Genomic DNA, 20,116 nt, shown 5'->3' with positions numbered 1-20,116 from the left:
ACATACATGTAAGTCATCCTCATGACTGTGTGCATTGTAATGACGGGTCATGTTCTGTTGTAGAAGTTTGTAGACAGAAGAATCCTGCAAAATAGAAATGAGTGAATGTCTGAGAAAGAAAGAGAAATTTTGTTTTGTTTTCTACAAATATACAAAATTACAAAACAATCTACACCGGGAGGACCGAGTCCTTATCACAGCTTGAATGGCTCTTGGCAGGTGCAGTAGATCCCTAATCAAGTTTTTTTTTCTTCCTTCAGTCCATCAAGTGCAGAGGTGTTTGTGAAAGAGCTGGGTCTTTAGTCTTTTCTTAAAGATTGAGAGGGACTCCACCACCAGGGAACTACAGAACTACAGGCCCTGTTGTGGTGGTGGTACCAGGCGCCTTTCATTGGCAGAGCAGAGTTCAGGTAGGTGGGAGCCATTTCAGTTGCTGTTTTGTAAGTGAGTGTCAGGGTTTTGAATTTGATGTGGGAAGCAACTTGGAGCCAGTGGAGGGATATGAACAGTAGTGTGACGTGCTGTTTTGGGCTGTTGAAGACCAGCCGTGCCGCCGCATTCTAGATCTTCTGCAAAAGTTCCTGCAGGGAGGCGTGCCAGTAAGGAGTTGCAGGAGTCAATTTGTGATATTACGAGAGGCTGTACCAGGAGTTGTGCTGCAAGCTCAGACAGATAGGGTCTGATCTTCCTGATGTTGTACTGGGCAGATTGACATGACCGAGCGATTGACGGCACATGAACCTTAAAGGTTAGTTGGTCATCAGTCATGACACCCAAATTTCAGGCAGACATATTAAGCTCCACTGTAGAATAATCTTAACTCAAGGTCCACCAACTAGCATTTTCCAGAGCTTTCAGCCATGCCTCACTGTCTTCATAAGCAAATGGATGGCTCAGGTGTCATCGAGTAACAGGTGGCTGTATTTGGTAACCCCTGGCTGTCCACTGACTCCTGGTCAACACGATGACACCTGATCCATCCATTCACTGATAGAGCAAGATGCAGCTGAAAGCTACAGCAAAAGCTCATAAATGGACCCTTGAGAATCCGTTCTTGCCTTTCTGTTATTACTGTTCCTCAGGTCAAGATGAATTTCCTTGCTCCAAAAAGAATTTAATAGTGAGATGACATTGGTTTAAAGGGAGTTTAAGATCACCAAACAATCCCTTAAAATAAGTTAGCCACAGACTTACTTGATGTGATATTCGACATTTAGTTGATTTATACTGGCATTCTTGCTTGTAAAGGTTTAACAGAGTTTAGCATAATGCTGTTGGCTTAGTGGTTTAGGAGTATAACATATAAATGCAACGTCCCTGGTTTGATTCCAGGAAGAACCTTTGTTGCAGGAGCATCATACAAAAGCACTGTGTGAAATGACTTATGCATGGATGGAATTGGAGGTGAAATATCAATATCACATGTCATAAATGCTTCTTTACTTCTTTCACTAGGCTCTTAAGCTCAAGTAAGGTAAAAAGAGAGAAATTGCTTCATCAGAGTGTGTACTATGAAACAAATCCTTAAACCTAGACGACGGTGGAAACAAGTTATGAACCCAACCCTGACATATCATCACCTTTTAAGTTAATAGGTTAAACGTGTTGCTTATTTCACATCCAGCAGTCACGGAGCAACATTATCATTCATGTGGAGTCGTGTGTCTGTCCACCTGCTGAATGTAAGTCCAATATTCACTCTCTTTTAGCTCTGTTTTTGCTCTCTACCAACTCCTGAGGGAAATATCTGGCTCTTTAGCTGCTAAATGCTCCACTATGTTCACCAGCTAGTCTACAGCTAACTGTGTCTGTTTGCCGTTTGGTGCTGAGCAGGTAGTGTACAGTGACTTTTTAGAGCTTTTTTTCTGAAACAGCTGCCTGCAGTGACCCAAAACAACGCTATGAGAGCGCTGAGAGTCAACCAAAACAGTAAAGTTGCAGCCGGACAGATAAACGTGATAAAGATAAATGTGCTGAAACTCACTATAACGCTCCGTAATGCTGCAGAGTCACTGATTAATTCTCTGTAGGTTCATCACTACGAGCCACCACCAATACATTACACACTGTCATTTGACACATTGTTATTATAAAAATATTGATTGTAGACGCTTTAAGGTGCAACAAATTATGAACTAGACATGCACCAGTTTGTACAAAATCCATGCAGTCTGATTGTGTTGTGTTCCAGATTATCACGTCATGGCAGGAGAGATGCAGTTTATCATCTAGTCACAGGGCCAGTGGTCAGCCCAGAGGGAACCTCTGCTTCTCTCTGCTGTCACCACATCTTATCAGCCTGTAGCACACCTCGACCTCAAACAGTCACATTGCAAATATTGTCTGTGAATAATATGTCATTCTCTGCCAATAAGACTAGAATACATGAGCCTGAGATTTGAAATAAAATAAGTCTTGTTTTTTCATTTCAATGCCAAGTGAGGATTCAAAGACCCATTCTGATTTAGAAAAATGTAGTATACTTTATAGTTTCTGAGAATATATATGATAGTTATATAGTTTCTGACATAGGGATATTATAATTTAAAGGAATATAATTTCTGATTGTGAGATAATAATGTATAAATAGTAATAAATATGAATAGTACTGCTGTAAACACAGAGACATTTGTCCAACCTAATGTGCAGTCTGTGAGCAGGAAAATGTGGGAGCAGTTTCTGTGTGAACATGTTTCTTAACACCATCTGACCACAGAATTCCTCTCTCCTCTCCCTCTTCTCCCACGGCCACTCAGCAGCTTAGTGCTTTGTGATCTCTCAGTTGTGTAAAGTGCTGCAGTGACCGTGCCCCCCTGATTCCCACACAGCACCAAAGGTCAGCACCTTCCTATTCCAGAGAGTGCTAGAGGTCCTTGGGGATTCTGATCCCTGAGTGGGGGTCACACTGACCCACACTCATACTAAAAGGTTTGAAAAGGAGACTAGTACCTCCATGGGAGTCCCCTCTCCAGATGCCCCACACCCCGCCTGTAAGCCCACACTGCTTTGGGCTTGCAAGTTGTAGGTTAAAATAACACATTTACCCATGACAGTCATGGATTTAACTCCATGATACACCAGCGCAAAGCTGAACAGTTTCATATTAGTCTTATAACACTGTGTCCAAATTCCAAGCCACATACTAATACAATTTAAAGTATGTACTAATAACATGACTGTTTTGGTATTCCGTATATAAGTTGATGTACAGTAAATTACTATTTTGTACATGAGATAATATCAAATAAACATATCAAGAAAACATAACAAATGATGAAAATTCGAAATGTTCATAAATAGGAAGTACAAGTGTTTTCCAAAGGGTTTCAGAGCTCTCACAGCACTGCTGTCTAGTTATTTCACTGTTTTCCAGCTGTTCTTCCTTTTCTGTTTTGTGTTGCCATGTGGGACCACAATGTCCAACACCACCACACTCAAAAAGTCAACAATTCAAGTTTTGGATTTTGTCAAGTGGATATCTGCCACATTTACAGTTGTGTTTCTTTGGACAGTGTTTCCCTGTTGAGCTGCGGTGGAAGTATAGTAACAAAAATAGGAACTTTGGCACTAAAAAGACTGTAACGTTGAAAGATTTCTGCTTAATTTTAACTTTCTTTTAACTTTTAAATACATTTTTGCACAGAAGGAGGACTGTGGATTTTGTCTCCCATCACTTCCATTGTAAGTGCATTATCAGGAATCTTCTACTCAAAAAACTGTGAACCCGTCCTTTAACTGTGAATAAACTATGTATAAGAATGCAAACACTGGGACTCAAGTGTCACAGTGCTGCCTCTTGTACACCTATCATACACCTCAACCTCCTCCTTACAACATGCATGTGGTACATAAATGCAGCACTTTCTTGACTGGAGAAAACGTCACCACTGATCATAATCCAGGCAGCAAGTATGTTTCCTACAAAATCTATTTGGCAAAGCAAATGAAAGTTAATGTCTTTAAGACAGAGATAGACCTGAATACACACACTGTGAAGTTGGGGTTAGACTGGGTCACTATTATGTGTAGTTTTCTGTATCTATGTTACTACTAAATGTGTGTTTTATTGTATCTTGTTGTACTCACTTTAACTTCTTTTTACCTCACTGTTTTAATTTCCTATTTTCACAAAAGCCCTTCTAGGGACAGGTGTTGCAAATTAGCATCTGCTATAAACACTATGATACTTGCATAGGATGGCTGTTCTCAGTTTGTATGTACACTGTATATGTCCCTATCACATAAACCATGCATAAATAAATAATAATTAGTCCCTAAAATGTAAATGAATCAGTCAGTCTTTCGCAGTTGTGAAAATTGTGCAATGAGACACATTAAAAACGCCAACACTGCCTCAAATTTAAAGGTCTTTATGATACAGATGCACTGGCATGAAATAGCCTATCCATCATTACATGCAGTCATGTCATCAGTAGCTTTGAGTTCAAGGCCAGCGATGATACAGTCCATTCTTCACTGTCAGTGGTATTGAATTGTGACCACATGCAGAGAAACAGTAGATTTCACAAACAAACCTGTCGTCTCCTCCAGACTAGTGTAAAAACAGGAGCAAAAGATGCTCACGTACCAGCCACACACTGCAGCATCGGCAGCAGGAATTCAAGGCAAATCCCAACTGTAAAAGACTCCAAACCAGGATTAATCAATGGATTACAGAATCACTGATAGTGTTGGAGATAATATATGCTCTACATGTGTACTCTATGTACTCTACATACATTCTCAAAGTAACTGATAAAGCCATGGTACCAGTGGTGGATTTACAAATACAATTTTGAAGTTGTTGTGCTTGTTTATTTCCATTTTTACTTTTACTTTACTACAGTTATCTGATATCAGTTGTAGTTATTACTTTACAATTAAAGATTTTACATAGAAATCATAAGAACAGTTTATGAAATGTGATCATTTGACTGCCCAACACTACATGAATCAGTTCAAATGAGTTCCATCTCAACCAGCTACAACATTTGAGTGCCATCTATAGTAAAGACTACGATAATATAACACTGATAATGGCCATAATGAGATAATGAGCACTTTTGATTTTGATACTTTAAGTACATTGTGTTGTATTTATTTCTGTACTCTCACATCAGTATAATTCTGAATACTTGTAATGGAGTATTATTATAGTGTGATATTACAACTTTCACTTAAATGATCTCAATACTTCAAACACCACTGCATGGTAATGTGACATTCCTATTCTAATATTCAGATGGTTATTACATTATTAAGCACAAGTCATAAATGAGACTGGAGGAGAATCAGCAGCTGTCTGCAGCCTATCCTTCAGCCTGAGGAATGCATTCCTTTGTGCAGCCTTCACAGCAGATAATGCCAGCAGCACATTCTCCGGGTGACACCATGGGAAAACACTGCAGGGACACTGAAGGCTATCCTGGCTTGGACCAAGGCTGAGGCCAGCAGGGGCCACTGACATCTTCGGGTCCTATTGTCTTGTAATTCAGGAAGGCAGGGCAAGTGACCCCTGTGGAGACGTTGCCTGCAGCCACAGAGAAACCAACCTCAGTCTGCCTTTATAATGGACAGGACAATTAGCTCAGCTGCCCCCCCCACCCCCACCCCACCCCGTACCTCTGCTCGGGAATAAGTTGTAGAGATGGTGTTCATCAGCGTAGTGTGAGAGTAGCTGCATGGCACATTAACTGACACAGGAGCACATACAGCAGAAACAGAAATGGTGAGAGGTGTGCCCGAATACAAAGCACAAATAGTGGGGTTTATACGAATATTTGTTTCATCCAAATATACAAAGATTGAACTGGACACTTTCAGCTGCAGTTTGAATACAACATACATTACTTCAGATTATGACAGTTTTACATACTCAGCAGTTACTGTCAAACTAAGTGCAACTTGAAACTAATGATTGTAAAGGTAAGGTTTTATTGCTCGCATGTCAACTTCATTGTCAGTGCGAGAAAGCAACTGTGAAGTCCTTAACAAAACATCTTCTGTGTTGGAAATGTGAAAATAGCTGCTCTGTCCTGTTTGTGTGTCTGTGTGCTTCTTTACAGTGGCCATTCATGCCACCTTCTCAGGAACTAAGAAGTTTTACCACCAGCCTCACAGCAAAACCATTTTTTCATGAATCCAGTAATTCAACTATGTAATCCTTCAATTGAAGATAGAAAAACATGGAAATTTGAGAATGTTTTATGTTTTATGATAATAATGCTGATTAAAATAACAGAGGAGGCCAAGAGGAGAATGGAGATAGTGATTCTTTTCTTCAAATGAAATCTTGAGGGATAAATACTTTGAAAATGTACACAGATAAATACTTGGCCTTTTTTTGGCTGGACTGCAACAGCGGGGCCAACCCTATAAACATGCATGTCCAGGACTGACTGACTGAGTGACTAAGTGAGGAAGTTACACCATTGGTCGGCTGAAGCTTGGGACAGTATCCCAGAATACATTTCACACCAACCAGCAGCAATGGCGGAAATATTAAAGTGATGATCAAATGATCAGATCTGTGATCTGTGATCTAACAGATGAAATCTGTTATAATACATTCATGGTCCGAACTAGCAAGGACACAAGTCTGAACCTGGCATACATGGTACTGTGAAAGGCCCTATAATCAGCTTCAGTCACAGCCCAGTGCACTTCCTGGAGGTTTGGTTGCCACATGTCGTTTTAAATTAAAAGCCCTTTAGTGTTTCATACATGGTCCAGACATATACTAGGTTTAACCTGGTCTAAATTCATTATTAATACCAGTGCTTTTCCTACATGTGAATATGTCCTGTGTAGAGATGAGCTCAATAGATGAATCAACTCATCAACAACCTTTAAACTGGGTGATATGAATATGAAATGCAGCCTATCATATATAGTTATTCAGAAACTGATCTCAGAAATCTGACAATCTTTCCTGAACAGCCAACATGTTTTCTCATTTTAAAGGGTCAAATAGAGATCAGCGTTGTCATCGTCAGGTGCTGTTATTCTGTCTCAACTAAATGCATCAAATTGCATTGATGCTTGATGAAATGTGCTGTATGTGTGCTTTATGTCTTTAAGACCTCAGACTTAAATGCATCTTGCAGCCATCTAAAGAAGGCCCTTCAGGACTGCTACACTGAGTCTAGCACTGCTGTGTCTTCTGCTTGTAGGTGGGATAATGTTCTGTCCACACACTCCTTTTATTTCATAGATTTAGTAATTTCACAATCTGGTCTAAGATATGATCATCACTGTATTCACTGTATTTCTACTGTTTGTTAATAATTATGTTTCATTACTTTTTCATGTCAGTGGTTGTTTTTTCTAATCCAGTTGACTCGACTTTCTCTGAAATGCACCAAAGCTATAAAGTCATATTCACTAACCTGTCATGTAACTTGAGCCTGTCTTTATTAACATAAGATGGTGCCATCTTGTGTTAGTATTAGAAATCGCACCATGGCAGACAGAAAGGCATGCCGGTGCTCTGCTCTTCCTCCTGCTCATCTTCATCTGATCCACTGACACTGAGATGAAGGAGCTTAAAGCAACAGACACTCATTTATCAACAAACTAAAAACTTATGTCATCAGAATCATCTGATAGATGCTATAATTACATAACAATCAAGATATAATGAGATTTAAAATGTGAGCATTTTCCTACTTTTGTAGCATATTAGCATGACTACTATATGTTTATAAAACATATTTGTTACATGTATCTACATGATTTTTATTAATTTTTTTAAGAATTTTTTTTTAGACAGAATAACAAGGGGCATTTCAGAATGACGGTTCAAATGATGTTATTTCATCAGGTAAATAGTTGGTGAAACAGTGGATGGTATACCTGCTTCGTATTTTAACAGCTTTTAAATAACATCACTGACTGAAAGAGCTGCAGACAGTTCTTGTCCATAAAACTTCCTCTTTGTATACCTGCTTGTTGACAGAATCAGGTGCTGCAGACCACTTACCACAATCTGACAGAAGAATGAATAAAATACGAAGCCCTGAGTGACGACAATAACCAGCAACAAATAAGATATGACACCCCTGAGCAAACATTACAACCAGCTGCAGTGTCGTAAAGGTGAGTGGAGCAGGTGGAAATGCAGATGCAGATGACGGCAGGCAGGCAGGCTCAGATGCAGAAATTTTTAATGAAATACTTCAAAAGTCACAAAAGACTCAGAGACACAAGAACCAGGAACACTGACTATGACCACAGGAACAAATACAGAACGATGCAGAATAAACTCAGTACGAAAGCAGACGACTTGACAAAGACCAAACTGAAAACTGGACTATAAATACACAGGGTGGGATTGCAAACTAGACACAGGTGAGGGAAACAAGACACAGGTGAAACACGTGAGGCAATCAAACACAGGAAGTAAAGGTGACAAGACACAAGGAGAAAATATTTCAAAATAAAACAGGAACTAAAGTAAACAGACAACAGGTGACACAACACACTGGCAGAGGGGGGCAGATAAACTGGGGGAGACACTAGGAGCAGGACTGGGCTAACCAGGGTGATGCAGGGCAGGTGAGAGGAGGTGCACATAAACACAGGAGGAACACACAAGGAGAAAACAAAACCAGGCAACATAAATGCATAAACACTGTAAACTCAAGAGAACAAAATACACAGAGTCCAAAAATAACAGACAAAGTCCAGGCAGGACGTAACATGGTTTTTTTTTTTATCAGGAATTGTCAGTGAGCTGAATGGCGCTGGACATTGCTAGACTGGTCTGTCTGCAGTGACAGAGAAATGGATGAAGACATGGAAATAGGTGGATGGATCACTCATGAGACATAAGACAATACTGTTTTTGACTAATCTTAATACTTTTGCGTTGTTTTTTAGATTCGCTTGATTATTTCAAAATGAAAATAAGCCCTGTGATATTTGTCCTGCAGGTTCTGGGCATGAGGCTGGCCACAAAATACATTTTTCCATCACTATGACGTGTTCTGTAATCAACAAGGAAAATGGACAAACAGCAGCTATGAACTATCAAAGAAGTGGATTTGTGAAAAAAAAAACATTTTCTTCCCTCCTTGCTGACAGAAACCTGTATTATGACTGCTTGATGAATGTGACCAAATATACCTTAGTATGAGCTATATCACATGCAAAGGTAGGAAGTAATGCAGTTCACCCAGATGCTGTAGTGAAGTGCTTTTATTCAAGGTACAGAGCACCCCAGAGAGTACTGTACTTTTTATTCAACCAGTGGATCCAGTTACTATTTACATGATTGAGTTTCTGTATTCAGCATGTTAACCTCACCCCATAATCAGATTGAACTGTCATTTCTTTTTCACTTCATTACTATTATTTGAATAGCAGAAAAATTCGGCCAACCTCGACATATTACTGTTGTCCAGTAAAATTCTTACATAAAATGTGAACTTTTTTTTTTAGTAACAGTCTTAGTTTGATTACAGTGCTAGAATAGAGGTTTTGTGAGAGAACTCAATATGTAGAGCAGCATGTACTCCTTATACTGATCTGAAAGCATCAAAATGAACAGTGGAGACACAAAATGAAGTAATAATTGGTAATAATGTCCTCTGAAGATATGAGAAGCATCCTCATTGATGCTGGCAGAATGCATTTAACTCCATGGCCTTTCCCAAACGAATCCCTACAATCAACATGTGCTGTAAGACAGATGCCGTGTTCTTCTCTTGTTGATTAGTGTATGGAAACTGGTTTAAGACAAATTCCTTGATCCAGTGACCAAGAGGTACATTGATCTCTGATTTGTGGTTAAACACAAAACTTTGATGAGAGAATGTAAAAACTTACATGTGAATGCAAACATAGGTCTTTTTTTTCATATGGCAATTGAAATGTGCTCATAATTTCTCACTGTAATACTGAGATGCTAGTGATACTAATGTGAAGTAGGCTATGTTTCAGTAAGATCTGTCTCTTCCACGAATACTAAAGGGTTCAACTGGGAGTATATGGGTTTAAAATCAACAGTACATGAAGTATATCATACTATTAAGTGACATTTGTAAAGAAGAGGATTTGATTTTTGTTCATTTCTACCTGACACACAAAGCAGCAGGATGAAGAGTCAATAATAAGACACTGAAATGAATGTTCGTATGGTTTATTGAATAAAGCAGTTTGAATCTTTGATGTCTGATCAGAAACCTGAATAATGAATAGCAAGACACTAGTCTTTTCAAACAAGTGTTTTTTATTTAGTCTTTTCACTGTCATACTGTATTGAATGCAGGATGTCAGCTACATCTATATAAGCCTAATGACTTTTCCCGCCAAGTGTGTAGGCGTAATGGAGGATGCCGCCTTCCTTCAGGAAGCAGCTGTGCTTGTGGGTTCCCACCTTTATCTGTCTCTGGCAGACTCCCAGCAAGTCATCGAAGAGCAAGTCGCTGTCATGAACCTCAAGCCTCAGCACATCATTCTCCTTGGCCTTGAAGTGGACGAACTCCTCCTCCCACCAGGGGTTTGAGTCGTCATTGCGGACGGACGTCTCACCTAGATTGGCTGAGCCACAAAACACCTTGACGTAGCCATCAGTGGTTCCCAGGATGTTAGAGGGAAGATCACTGGCCCGCAGGTTAAACAGCTTCAGCTGAGCCTCAGCCACTGTCAGACTGCACAGCACCAGCAGGAGGCAGGAAAGACTGCAGGCCATGGCTATGAGAGAGGACAACAAATCCATACACTTTGTGTTTTACTTTTAAATTACCCAGCAATGAATTAGACAGTTTGTGTGTCTTAAGCTAGCAAGCTAGTTAGGCAGTATCCCCTGTGGGGTTCTCAAGGATCAGTCTTCCATGATACTTGCTTCCTCTTGGTCAAATCATTCAAAATTATATTTTCATGACACTCAATTGTCTCCCTTTGTAACTAAACCATCAGTGTGATTAAAACACACTTTGAGACTGTTTTGGGGCAACCACTGAAAATCAATATTGGACAGTTCTGCAAAACCCTGAATTACGTTTTTTAAAATTCTTCATTTCTACAATAACTGCACATAGCAACTGCAGTATGGTTAGGTGATAAAAAAGAATATGAATTGCAGTTTTAGTGGGATGTGAACTCTAATCTCATTTCAGATGTGCTGCACGTCCTGACTGACAAACCATTACTTTCTATCTTACTACATAAAGGACACACTACTTTTGTATCCACACTAAACGCTGGTTGAAATTGTAAGGTGTGGAATCATCCATTAAGCAACTGGGAGGGATACTGGTCTGGTCAATCATATGAAAGGTTGGATGGCTTGTGATAAAACCACCACTAAAGCCTGTGTCCTTAACCTTTTTTGTTTGTTTGTGATATAAACAAAGAGAACTATAAAAATTCCCAGAGAAAGTTAAGAGACCTTTATCTCATTATTGTAGGAATGTTTTAAAACAGGCCTGTTTATGAAATATGCAGTTTAAGATGGAGGTTTATTGTTTTTCCTTGACTGAATACATGACACACTGATCCACAACTACTATTCAATAGTTGGAAACCTCTGGGAGTCACTAGTCCTATAAAATTATTTTAATATGTTAAATTAAGGAAATGCACAAAAAAATAGTCCAGTTCAACATCTAATTGCACCCCTCACATGGGACGGTATAAATTTGGATGCATATTAAAATCACAAATGCTAACAACAACAGTAGAACAAAGTTATCAAGACCAAATACAGAAACATTAAAAATAGGACTGTTGTCAGTGTTCACACACATGTTAACACTCACTGAGTTCTCAGAAGTTGCATCATCCACAGTGGAAGTGAGTGTGAAACTTCAGCCTGATAACAGCTGTATTTGTTCACTTTGTTGTTATCTTGAATCTTTCCAAAGACATGTTTACAGTGTGGACACTGCCTTTAAGTTTTAACTCATTTGTTTCTAGTACTGTTAGAGTGTCACGGTCCACTGTCATATCATTTATTAAGCTACTATGTCCAATATTTTCCACGTGTTACCCATCAATGCTCAATGATAGGTATTACTCTTAAAGCCTTAATTTTGAATTTTTCTGTGACTGAGGCTGAGGAGAAAAATGGACATGAAAGGCACAAACACATACAGCACATTTACAGTCAGGATGAGATTTGTTATAACATTTTTAAGGACAGAAATGGAAAATAGTGTAAAACAAACAGAGATTAAGTGTTGCTTAATGACCTTTTCTTACATCGAAATTGAAATTTACTTCCATTATTGGGAGATGTTGAGTGCTGTAAGTTTTGATTAGAATAAGAACAATAAATATTTTTCAAACCTATACAAACATAAGAAAGATAAAATTATGGCAAAAATATCTTTATTCATAATTTTTTTTTTTCAAGTGCCCTTCACATGGAATTACTTATACTTTATTATTTATTATTAAACGTTCTCATTCTTTTTATTCCTTCCTTGACAGTGCCCAAACACAGGGAGGGCCCACAAAAAGACTAAGGAAATAAGACAAAGAAGATTTTGAAATTTAAAATTAAGCCATTACTGTTGGCTGAACAATAACTCCGGCAGACTGTTCTGAGGGCTCTGAGGGCCCCTCCTGCAGTAGAGCGGATAAAACTAGTCTCCAAACATGTAATGCTGATGCTGAGAACATCAGGTGAACTTGAAGATATCATGTAATTTAAAAAAAAGTCACATCAGGCTGCCAAAAGAGAAAAGAAAGAAAACAATCATAGGGAAATCAGCTGTGGACAACATTCTTGTGAACACAGTGATTCAGAATGGATTAATACAAGCATGTCATGTGACTGGCTAATATGACAATTATCTTGCTGATAAATTAAACAGCAAAGGCCTCAGTTTAAAAAAAACAGGTCCATCATCACTATCCTCTCATGTTGCCAAAAGTCATTTCAAGCTGTCATTTGCAGCAGTTTGCACTAAAAAGAGATTTGCAACACTAGCATGAAGTAATCTGTTTCATTGTATGTTCTTAGTACTATACAATATGACAGGATTTTAAGTTGATGTAATGTAATGCACTGTACTGTAATATAGTACAATGTTTAACTTCTGAAATGATCAGTTTACTATAATGTTTGGATCAGTTTTACATTATCTTTTACCAACATTACTGATGCAGATAAACCTCTGGCAGCATCAGAAAAGCTTGGTAACTTCCTGTATTACAGTAAAAAACACAGGACTAGAACCCGCTTTCACTCGTCTAAATCTCTGAAGTTTTATTATTCTGCTTCTATGTTGCAACAGACTGGGTGAGTACTACAATTCATCTTAATTCTGCAAATAAAATATGATTCCAGTGAAGTTTTTAATGATGAAATGCAGTCAGACAGTTAGTCTTAAAATGAAGACCTAAAGAACTGAAAGAAATGTTCTATAAATGTGTGAAACTTTACGATGAAAGATTCATGCAATACTTATGCAGAGAGCTCGGACTGTGCAGACTTTCTTATAGTAAATGATTATCCCGATAACCACTCCAGATGCATGTGTTTACTTGTTGATTCGGTTATGTGTACAGGTGTGACAGTGGATGTATTGAAAGGGGAAAGTGAACTCTACAAGGGTCAGATTTTTGTGCTACATCACTGTTCCTTGTTAAGCCGTTTTAACATAACTCTAATAGAATGTCCATGAGGATCAAATGCATTAAAAACTTTTCCCTGCCTGTTTGTGTGCACAGTCCAACTTCTTCTGAATTCAACTAAAACAAGACAGTCTTCTCAAAGGGAAAAGGGGAAAAAACATTGCATAAGGATAATTACAGGTCTTTGTCATGCAATTAATGAAGTTATGATTGTGTCTACCATGTGTAACATGCTGCTACCACAATACAGTAACAAAACATCAAAATATCAGCAACAAAGCAGGCAAATTATGGCAGTTTATGAAGGAGAGAGTTGCTTGATCAGTGGTCATGAGGAGCCTTTTGTTTTTGTTTTTTTTACAAAGGGGGAATACATTTTGTCAGGGACAAAGAACATATGTCAATTTGAAGAAATAAAAGCACAAAAACTAGACTGAGCAAAATTAGAAGATATGAAAGTCATACCTGTAGTCGTGATGCTTTGTCTCTCATCACGCTGCTCACTGTTCCATATGTATTTAAAGGCCAGCAGAGCTCATATCAACTTCATCACACCCTCCCACAACACACTGACAAAACAACCTGCTACACTCTCAGCATTACATAATGTGACAAGGTGAGATCTTCTGGCTTGACCGTGTTTGTTCCATATACCTGATCCAATATCTGATTTGAGGATGGTACTTGTATAGCCCCTAATCACTGGTGCATTCTCAAGAGCTTCACATTACTGGGAAGGACTTACATTAAGCAAGAAAGCAATATGGCAACCCCTCAAGGAAGCAAGGACAAATGTCCAGAAAACTGTCAGGAGCTGTGGTAAGGACCACATAAGCAGGGGAAAGTGATGACTGTGTCTGTGGTAGACTCATGTAGACGAGTGTTCATCTGAACAGAGCGGCATACAGCATGTTAATTTGCTTTTTTTTTTTTTTTTTTAAAAAATAAGACTCTGTTTAAAACTATAATGACCAGCTGTTTTAGGAAATTAAACATTACTCAATCTACATTTGGTGTTCTAGTGAGTGTTTTTGGCAGCAGGGCTTTGGGATGGAGTCAAAAATATGAAAGTATCACTTTAATGATGCAAACCTAGAACTCATGTCCACAGTTAGCTTTACCCAAACCTGTCGCCAGACATAATAATGATATTTGACAATTCTGCAAAGTGCTCAATTTGATGACAATAGTTCTTATGTTCTATACTCATCCATCCATGTATTACCTATACCTGCTTATCCTTTGCAGGGTCATATGTTCTGTGTTGCTACATAAACAGCACACTGCTTCCTTCATGAGGTACAGAATTGTCCAATATGGGCATAAATCATAAAATGTGTAGAGTCTTCTCTGATATTTACTTAATTATATGGGGAAAAATTATCCTGAGAGTTTTAACAGTGATGTGTGCATGTCATGTATAAACAACCAACATTCAAGGATTGGGAAATGTGTGGCAAAAGGGCAAAACATTTAATTTTACTGGAATTCTCCCATTGTTGTACCCTGTTCTTATTTTTTCTATTTGTTTGCAAAAGCTTGTGAGATGTTTATAAGGAATTAAGCTGTCTCAAGCAGATAGGTAGTAAACTCAAATACAATAGCGTCTGGGTTTCACTCCCACAATGTGATCATTTAATATATTGTTAATAACAATAGCAGTCAATATAGATTTTGGTTGCTGCAGCACAGTTTATTTCTTTTGGAAACAGGGACAAATAGCCATGGGACAAAGGCACCAGAATAAGGTTCATTGATTAAAACAGACAGTTTTGATCTTGGTGAGTTTGAGTGATTATTTGTGTACACAAATCTTAAATGGTGAATCATTGGGGACACACAAAAAATAAACACTCACAGATAGTCTCTTAGAAATCATACAAGATTCTTCAGAACCAGTCTGAGGGAGATTCAGGCTGCATGTTAAAGGCCAAATGTCAGATACATCTATAAGTGCTTATTGGCTGTATTCAAGCAAGGGTATAGGCATAATGGAGGGTGCCGCCTTCCTTCAGGACGCAATCGTGCTCATGGGTTCCCTGCTTGATCAGCCTCTGGCAGACTCCCAGCAGGTCATCAAAGACCATGTCGTGGTCATAAACCTCGAGCCTGAGCACGTCATTCTGCTGGGCCTCGAAGTTGGAAAACTCTTCATCCCACCAGGGGTTGGCAGTGTTGTGACGGATGGATGTCATGCCCAGAGTGGCTGAGCCACAAAACACCTTGACGTAGCCATCTGTGACTCCAAATATGTCAGAGGGAAGACCACTGGCCCGCAGGTTAAACACCTTCAGCTGAGCTTCAGCCACAGTTAAACCACACAGGACCAGCAGGAGGAGGGAAAGACTGGAGGCCATGTTTCACAGCAGGCTATGGAGGGGAAACAACAAATAACAATACATTATATTGTAGGCAGATCGGATTTAAATTTAATGTCACATTAGTGCTAATTACTAGTGTTTTTTAAACTACCTGACCCTTATCTAACAGACATTTTGCAGACAAACCACAAGTGGGAAGGGGCATCATTCCTTTTAGCCAATCTACCACTTGGTCATCCTGACAAAAATTCTGTTCCTTTCTCTTTATCTTTATAAAGAGATGTTGTCGCTATCTTAAGAAAGAGAAAACTTACATTGTTTTCATAAGGATAAGCCTGCTGTTACTCTACACTTCTCACTGTCTGTGCCTACTTTCAAAATAAAGTGACCAAACTGGAGCAGTCCGATATTACCAAACAGATCCACAACTGTCTCTTTTGATTATTTTAATAGATTATTTAATAGAAAGTTTTACGTCAGTATTGTGTCGGCCTTGACGCTAGATGACTGTTGACATCGGTGTTTGCACTGCCCTCCAGTGGTCACCATGAGGAACAGTGCTAATATCAGTAAAACTGTTAAAGGATAAGGCTGCTGTTGTTCTTAATTTTCTTACTGTCAACAAATCCCATTAAAGATTCTATATGTAAGAATCAGAAATTCCTTCTAATTAGTGACAACAGTGGCCGTAAAGTGAGCAGCAGTCAGTATCCTGTTGCTCACGTGCGTGCTCGTACTCAGTCAGTGCTAGTGAGCAGCAGCGTAAGACTATTGCAGGTGATGTCTTTTTCCTCACTTACACTTCTCATAATAACATAAAGGATCTTTAACGTTGTGTTTTGCACCGTTTTAGCAAAGCATCTCTCACTCCCAGTCAGTCAGTCCTGTCAGCCCCTGTTTGTTGTTTAAAATAGTTATAGTTTAAAAAAAAAGTCTCAGTAATTTCCTAAAACAGCAGGTCTCTGTAGTTTTTAACAAACATTACTCAGACAGAAGGAAACTATTTTCAGTGGTGGATTAATCTACATTTAGTGCTTCAATGAGTATTTCTGGCAGCAGGACGGTGTATGTGGGAGATGGATATATTTATTGTCCCAATAGGGGAAATTTGTTTCCACAGTGCATTATGCGTTATAGGCACCTTCAGAACATAGATAGATACATTAATAGACACACACACACACACACACAAACACACACACACACACACACAACAATTCCATTACATACATTCAGACAAAAAGACTAATAGATAGTGTTGTATTGTGATTAGTGGGCAATGGAATTTAAAACCACTGTAGCAGAGGAAATAAAAATAAAACCTCTAAAAAGTTCCTTTTTCCATCTAATTGGGAATCAAGTCATGTTCAAAATGTTATATTATTCTTCACAGGAAAGCATGTTTTACCATCCTTTGTCCTTTAACCTTGCTATCTTTATAGGAATAATGTTTTACACTTATATCTCATTACATTTGACACTTCTCCAAGATCCATCTCTGAGGCTGTACTGCTATACTGTTTGGCTGGTGAATTTACAGATGGAGGTCACTATTTATACCATTGTGCAACAATAAAACTCCCCAGTGAAACCCAGGCTTGTGAAGTTGTTTTAGTGTTGATTTACAAAAATGTTACTACTAACAAAATATTTATTTTTAACACAAACAAAAAATGAAATGATTTAAACCTTATCATTGCACATTGGAAATATTAATAGCATAAACCAGTGACAACTGGCCATAGATTGGAAAAACTGAGGGGTGGTGATAAACTGATGGAAGCTATATTTGATAATATTTTAATGTACTTTGATGGAGACTTGCTTTTCTTTTCTTCACTATTACTGGGGAATTAAAATTATAATTATTCTCTGGTTTTTTTAGGTTTAGCTTCAGTTAAAGAAGGAAAAGATCATTTTTATACCAATAATTGTTATAAACCTATCTAATGAAAGTTGTGATCAAGGTGCATTATGGGAAGGATCCAGTGTTATTGGAGCTTGACTACTCGTACTAACCGCTAATAGTCAGAATATATCAGCCTCTGCTGCTTCCTGCTGCTTTAACCATTCATTTTTAATCTGTCTCCTGTGTGTCCCCCAACTTTATGAAAGTGCAATACTAAATGTAATTACTAAATTTAAATAAAGGCCAGTATTTAACATGTAACTAAAACCCTATGAAACAGAATTGGTTGTGCAATTTCAGGTGTGCCGATATTGAAACCATGAAGTTTAAATTAGAAAAACATTACAAATAGGAGGGCTACTGTGGAAAGTAAATGTTGCACCTCCCACTGTCACTTAAAAAAATGAACAGCTCGTCTCCTTAAAGATAACACAAACCTTCATAGTGACCTTAGTGACCTTATATCAGTCATCTTTACACACACCATCTGTTGAGTGAGACTTTGAGGAGATGTTACATCACCCTCATTGAAGGCCAGTGTGAAAATTTAGCTTGATAACAGCTGCATTTGTTTTCCTTTCACAGTTCTGTTCTACTTAACCTATGATATCTCACAGACATTTGATACACTTATAAAGTTTCTTAAGAGAAATAGCTAAATTCAGAAACACATTTTGCAGTACATGGTGCATTACTGTAAAAAGGGGATATTTTTTCAAGTGTAGTTTGATTTTCCAACAGTCATTAACTTTATATTCAAACACTATCACAACTCCATTATCGGCCCAAAAATCTGCACAAACTGTACTTTTAAACAGCTTACCCATTAGTTTATTTGTTGAGGTATGAACATATTTTAAGCAATAGATTCATTGATTGTTTTATTTAGTAATTTTGAAATCTGTTTTTTATCTCACAGTGGTTAAATCTTCTAACAAAACAGGTAACTCTGGAACAAAACTCTACCCTACAACAAAAGCAATCTGACCAATTCAGTGAAAAGTATTCAAAACTTCTTAAATCTCTTGAGTTGCCGGTGTGCCAATGCCACAATGACCTCAAACAAACAACATCCATATACATTTACATATAGGATCATGTGCACACACAATCTTGCAAACATACATACACTCTTTAGAGTGTATGTATGTTTGGTTTGGGGGGCTTGAGGAGCTGGAGTGGTCTGGGACAGCTTGGAGTCAGAGGACCTGATCCCAGCTAAGTCCCTCTCCAAATAGAAAGATGCTCCTCAGGACCCAGTTGAACAGACACCTCCTATAGGAGTGGGGGCTGTTCTAAAGGGGATCTGACCTCCAACAGACCAACCACCTCCTACAGGCCTGGTGATAGCCTGAAGCAGGTGAGAGCAAAGAAAACAAGGAAGGGGAGAAGGGGAAAAGAGCTAAAAATTAAGAATCTAAAAAAAGGGACAAAACAGGCAAACAAAATTAAAAGAAAATTCTGCCCACATTCTGCCCTGACCCAGCTGTCCTGACCTGAACCACTCTCGATCCACCCCAGCATCCACCTCCTTGTCCTTGGTCCCCAACCAGAGATGCCCTCCCAGAGCATTTTATTTTAGCAATGTGATTGTTTGCTTTCTTTTTCTCTCAAAAAAGCAAAAAAGTAAAAAAATAAAAATAAAAAGAAGAAAAGAAAAGAAACACAACACACTGAAGAGAGGTACAAAAAAACCTAAAAAAAAAAAAAAAAAACACCTACTAATCTCTTTATATATTGTTCAGTTACATGTAAATATCATTCAAATTAGGTGTACATATCAAGTTTTATCAAGAATTGCTTTCAAGTGCCTGAACCTTTTTATTAGTGGATTTGTTTATCAATATGTGAAGTCTTAAATCTCTCTTTTTACTGCCCAGATAAATATCAATTAGTTAATAATACTTTTCAAAATTTTAAGACCTTGTACTGCAGCCTGGAATACATTTTTAACACCACTTTATCAACCAAAGTAATAGTATGAATGATGCAGCAGCAGTCAAAGTACTTCTAGTTGTAGTAATAGAGCGGCAGCATTAGTATTAATGCAGTAGTTGTAACAATACACATAACAATGTGTAACATTGTAGCAACAGTAGGTAAATATTGTCTGAATAAGTGATGACAGATAACTTAAAGGGGGATCGTTGACACCAGCAATGACCTAAACAATGAGAAGGTTAAAATGGAAAAACTCCAGTGTGCAAGTCTTACCTTTAGTCTTGATGCCTTGTTTGTCATCTCTCCGTCTTCTGCTCCATGTTTTTAAAGGCCAGCAGAGCTCGTATCAGTTTGATAAAAA

General features: G+C 38.3%; 2 protein-coding genes and 2 long non-coding RNA genes across 7 annotated transcripts; 1 reads left to right on the top strand and 3 right to left on the bottom strand.

Moving 5' to 3' along the window:
* Positions 1–4,423: 4,423 nt before the first annotated feature.
* On the bottom strand, positions 4,424–8,076 carry LOC122971380. Of its 2 annotated transcripts, XR_006399458.1 has the most exons (4): positions 7,982–8,076; positions 7,389–7,543; positions 5,623–5,693; positions 4,424–5,530 (listed from the first exon to the last, which is right to left on the bottom strand). It is a non-coding gene; the product is annotated as an uncharacterized LOC122971380 (long non-coding RNA). The 2 variants fall into 2 exon arrangements; XR_006399459.1 differs by lacking the exon at positions 7,389–7,543.
* Positions 8,077–8,706: 630 nt separating this feature from the next.
* LOC122970459 lies at positions 8,707–9,429 on the top strand. The gene is made up of 2 exons (XR_006399208.1): positions 8,707–8,841; positions 8,934–9,429. It is a non-coding gene; the product is annotated as an uncharacterized LOC122970459 (long non-coding RNA).
* A 696-nt stretch (positions 9,430–10,125) lies between these two features.
* Positions 10,126–14,135, bottom strand: LOC122970450 (perforin-1-like). The gene is made up of 2 exons (XM_044336600.1): positions 14,050–14,135; positions 10,126–10,695 (listed from the first exon to the last, which is right to left on the bottom strand). The coding sequence occupies exon 2, from the start codon at positions 10,691–10,693 to the stop codon at positions 10,295–10,297; it is 399 nt and encodes a 132-aa protein (XP_044192535.1). The 5' UTR covers positions 10,694–10,695; positions 14,050–14,135; the 3' UTR covers positions 10,126–10,294.
* A 1,121-nt stretch (positions 14,136–15,256) lies between these two features.
* On the bottom strand, positions 15,257–20,090 carry LOC122971184 (perforin-1-like). 3 transcript variants are annotated; one of them, XM_044337717.1, is made up of 2 exons: positions 20,029–20,090; positions 15,257–15,954 (listed from the first exon to the last, which is right to left on the bottom strand). In XM_044337717.1, exon 2 carries the CDS (start codon positions 15,939–15,941, stop codon positions 15,555–15,557), a length of 387 nt encoding a protein of 128 aa, XP_044193652.1. In that variant the 5' UTR covers positions 15,942–15,954; positions 20,029–20,090; the 3' UTR covers positions 15,257–15,554. The 3 variants fall into 3 exon arrangements, with proteins under 3 accessions (XP_044193652.1, XP_044193660.1, XP_044193669.1); XM_044337725.1 differs by lacking the exon at positions 20,029–20,090 and adding an exon at positions 16,220–16,289; XM_044337734.1 differs by lacking the exon at positions 20,029–20,090 and adding an exon at positions 16,062–16,146.
* Positions 20,091–20,116: the final 26 nt, after the last annotated feature.

Source organism: Thunnus albacares, chromosome 2, assembly GCF_914725855.1.
Source record: "Thunnus albacares chromosome 2, fThuAlb1.1, whole genome shotgun sequence".
NCBI classification, from domain to species: Eukaryota; Metazoa; Chordata; class Actinopteri; order Scombriformes; family Scombridae; genus Thunnus; species Thunnus albacares.
The sequence above is the reverse complement of the archived record's forward strand: the minus strand, read 5'-3'. Positions and strand labels throughout refer to the sequence as shown.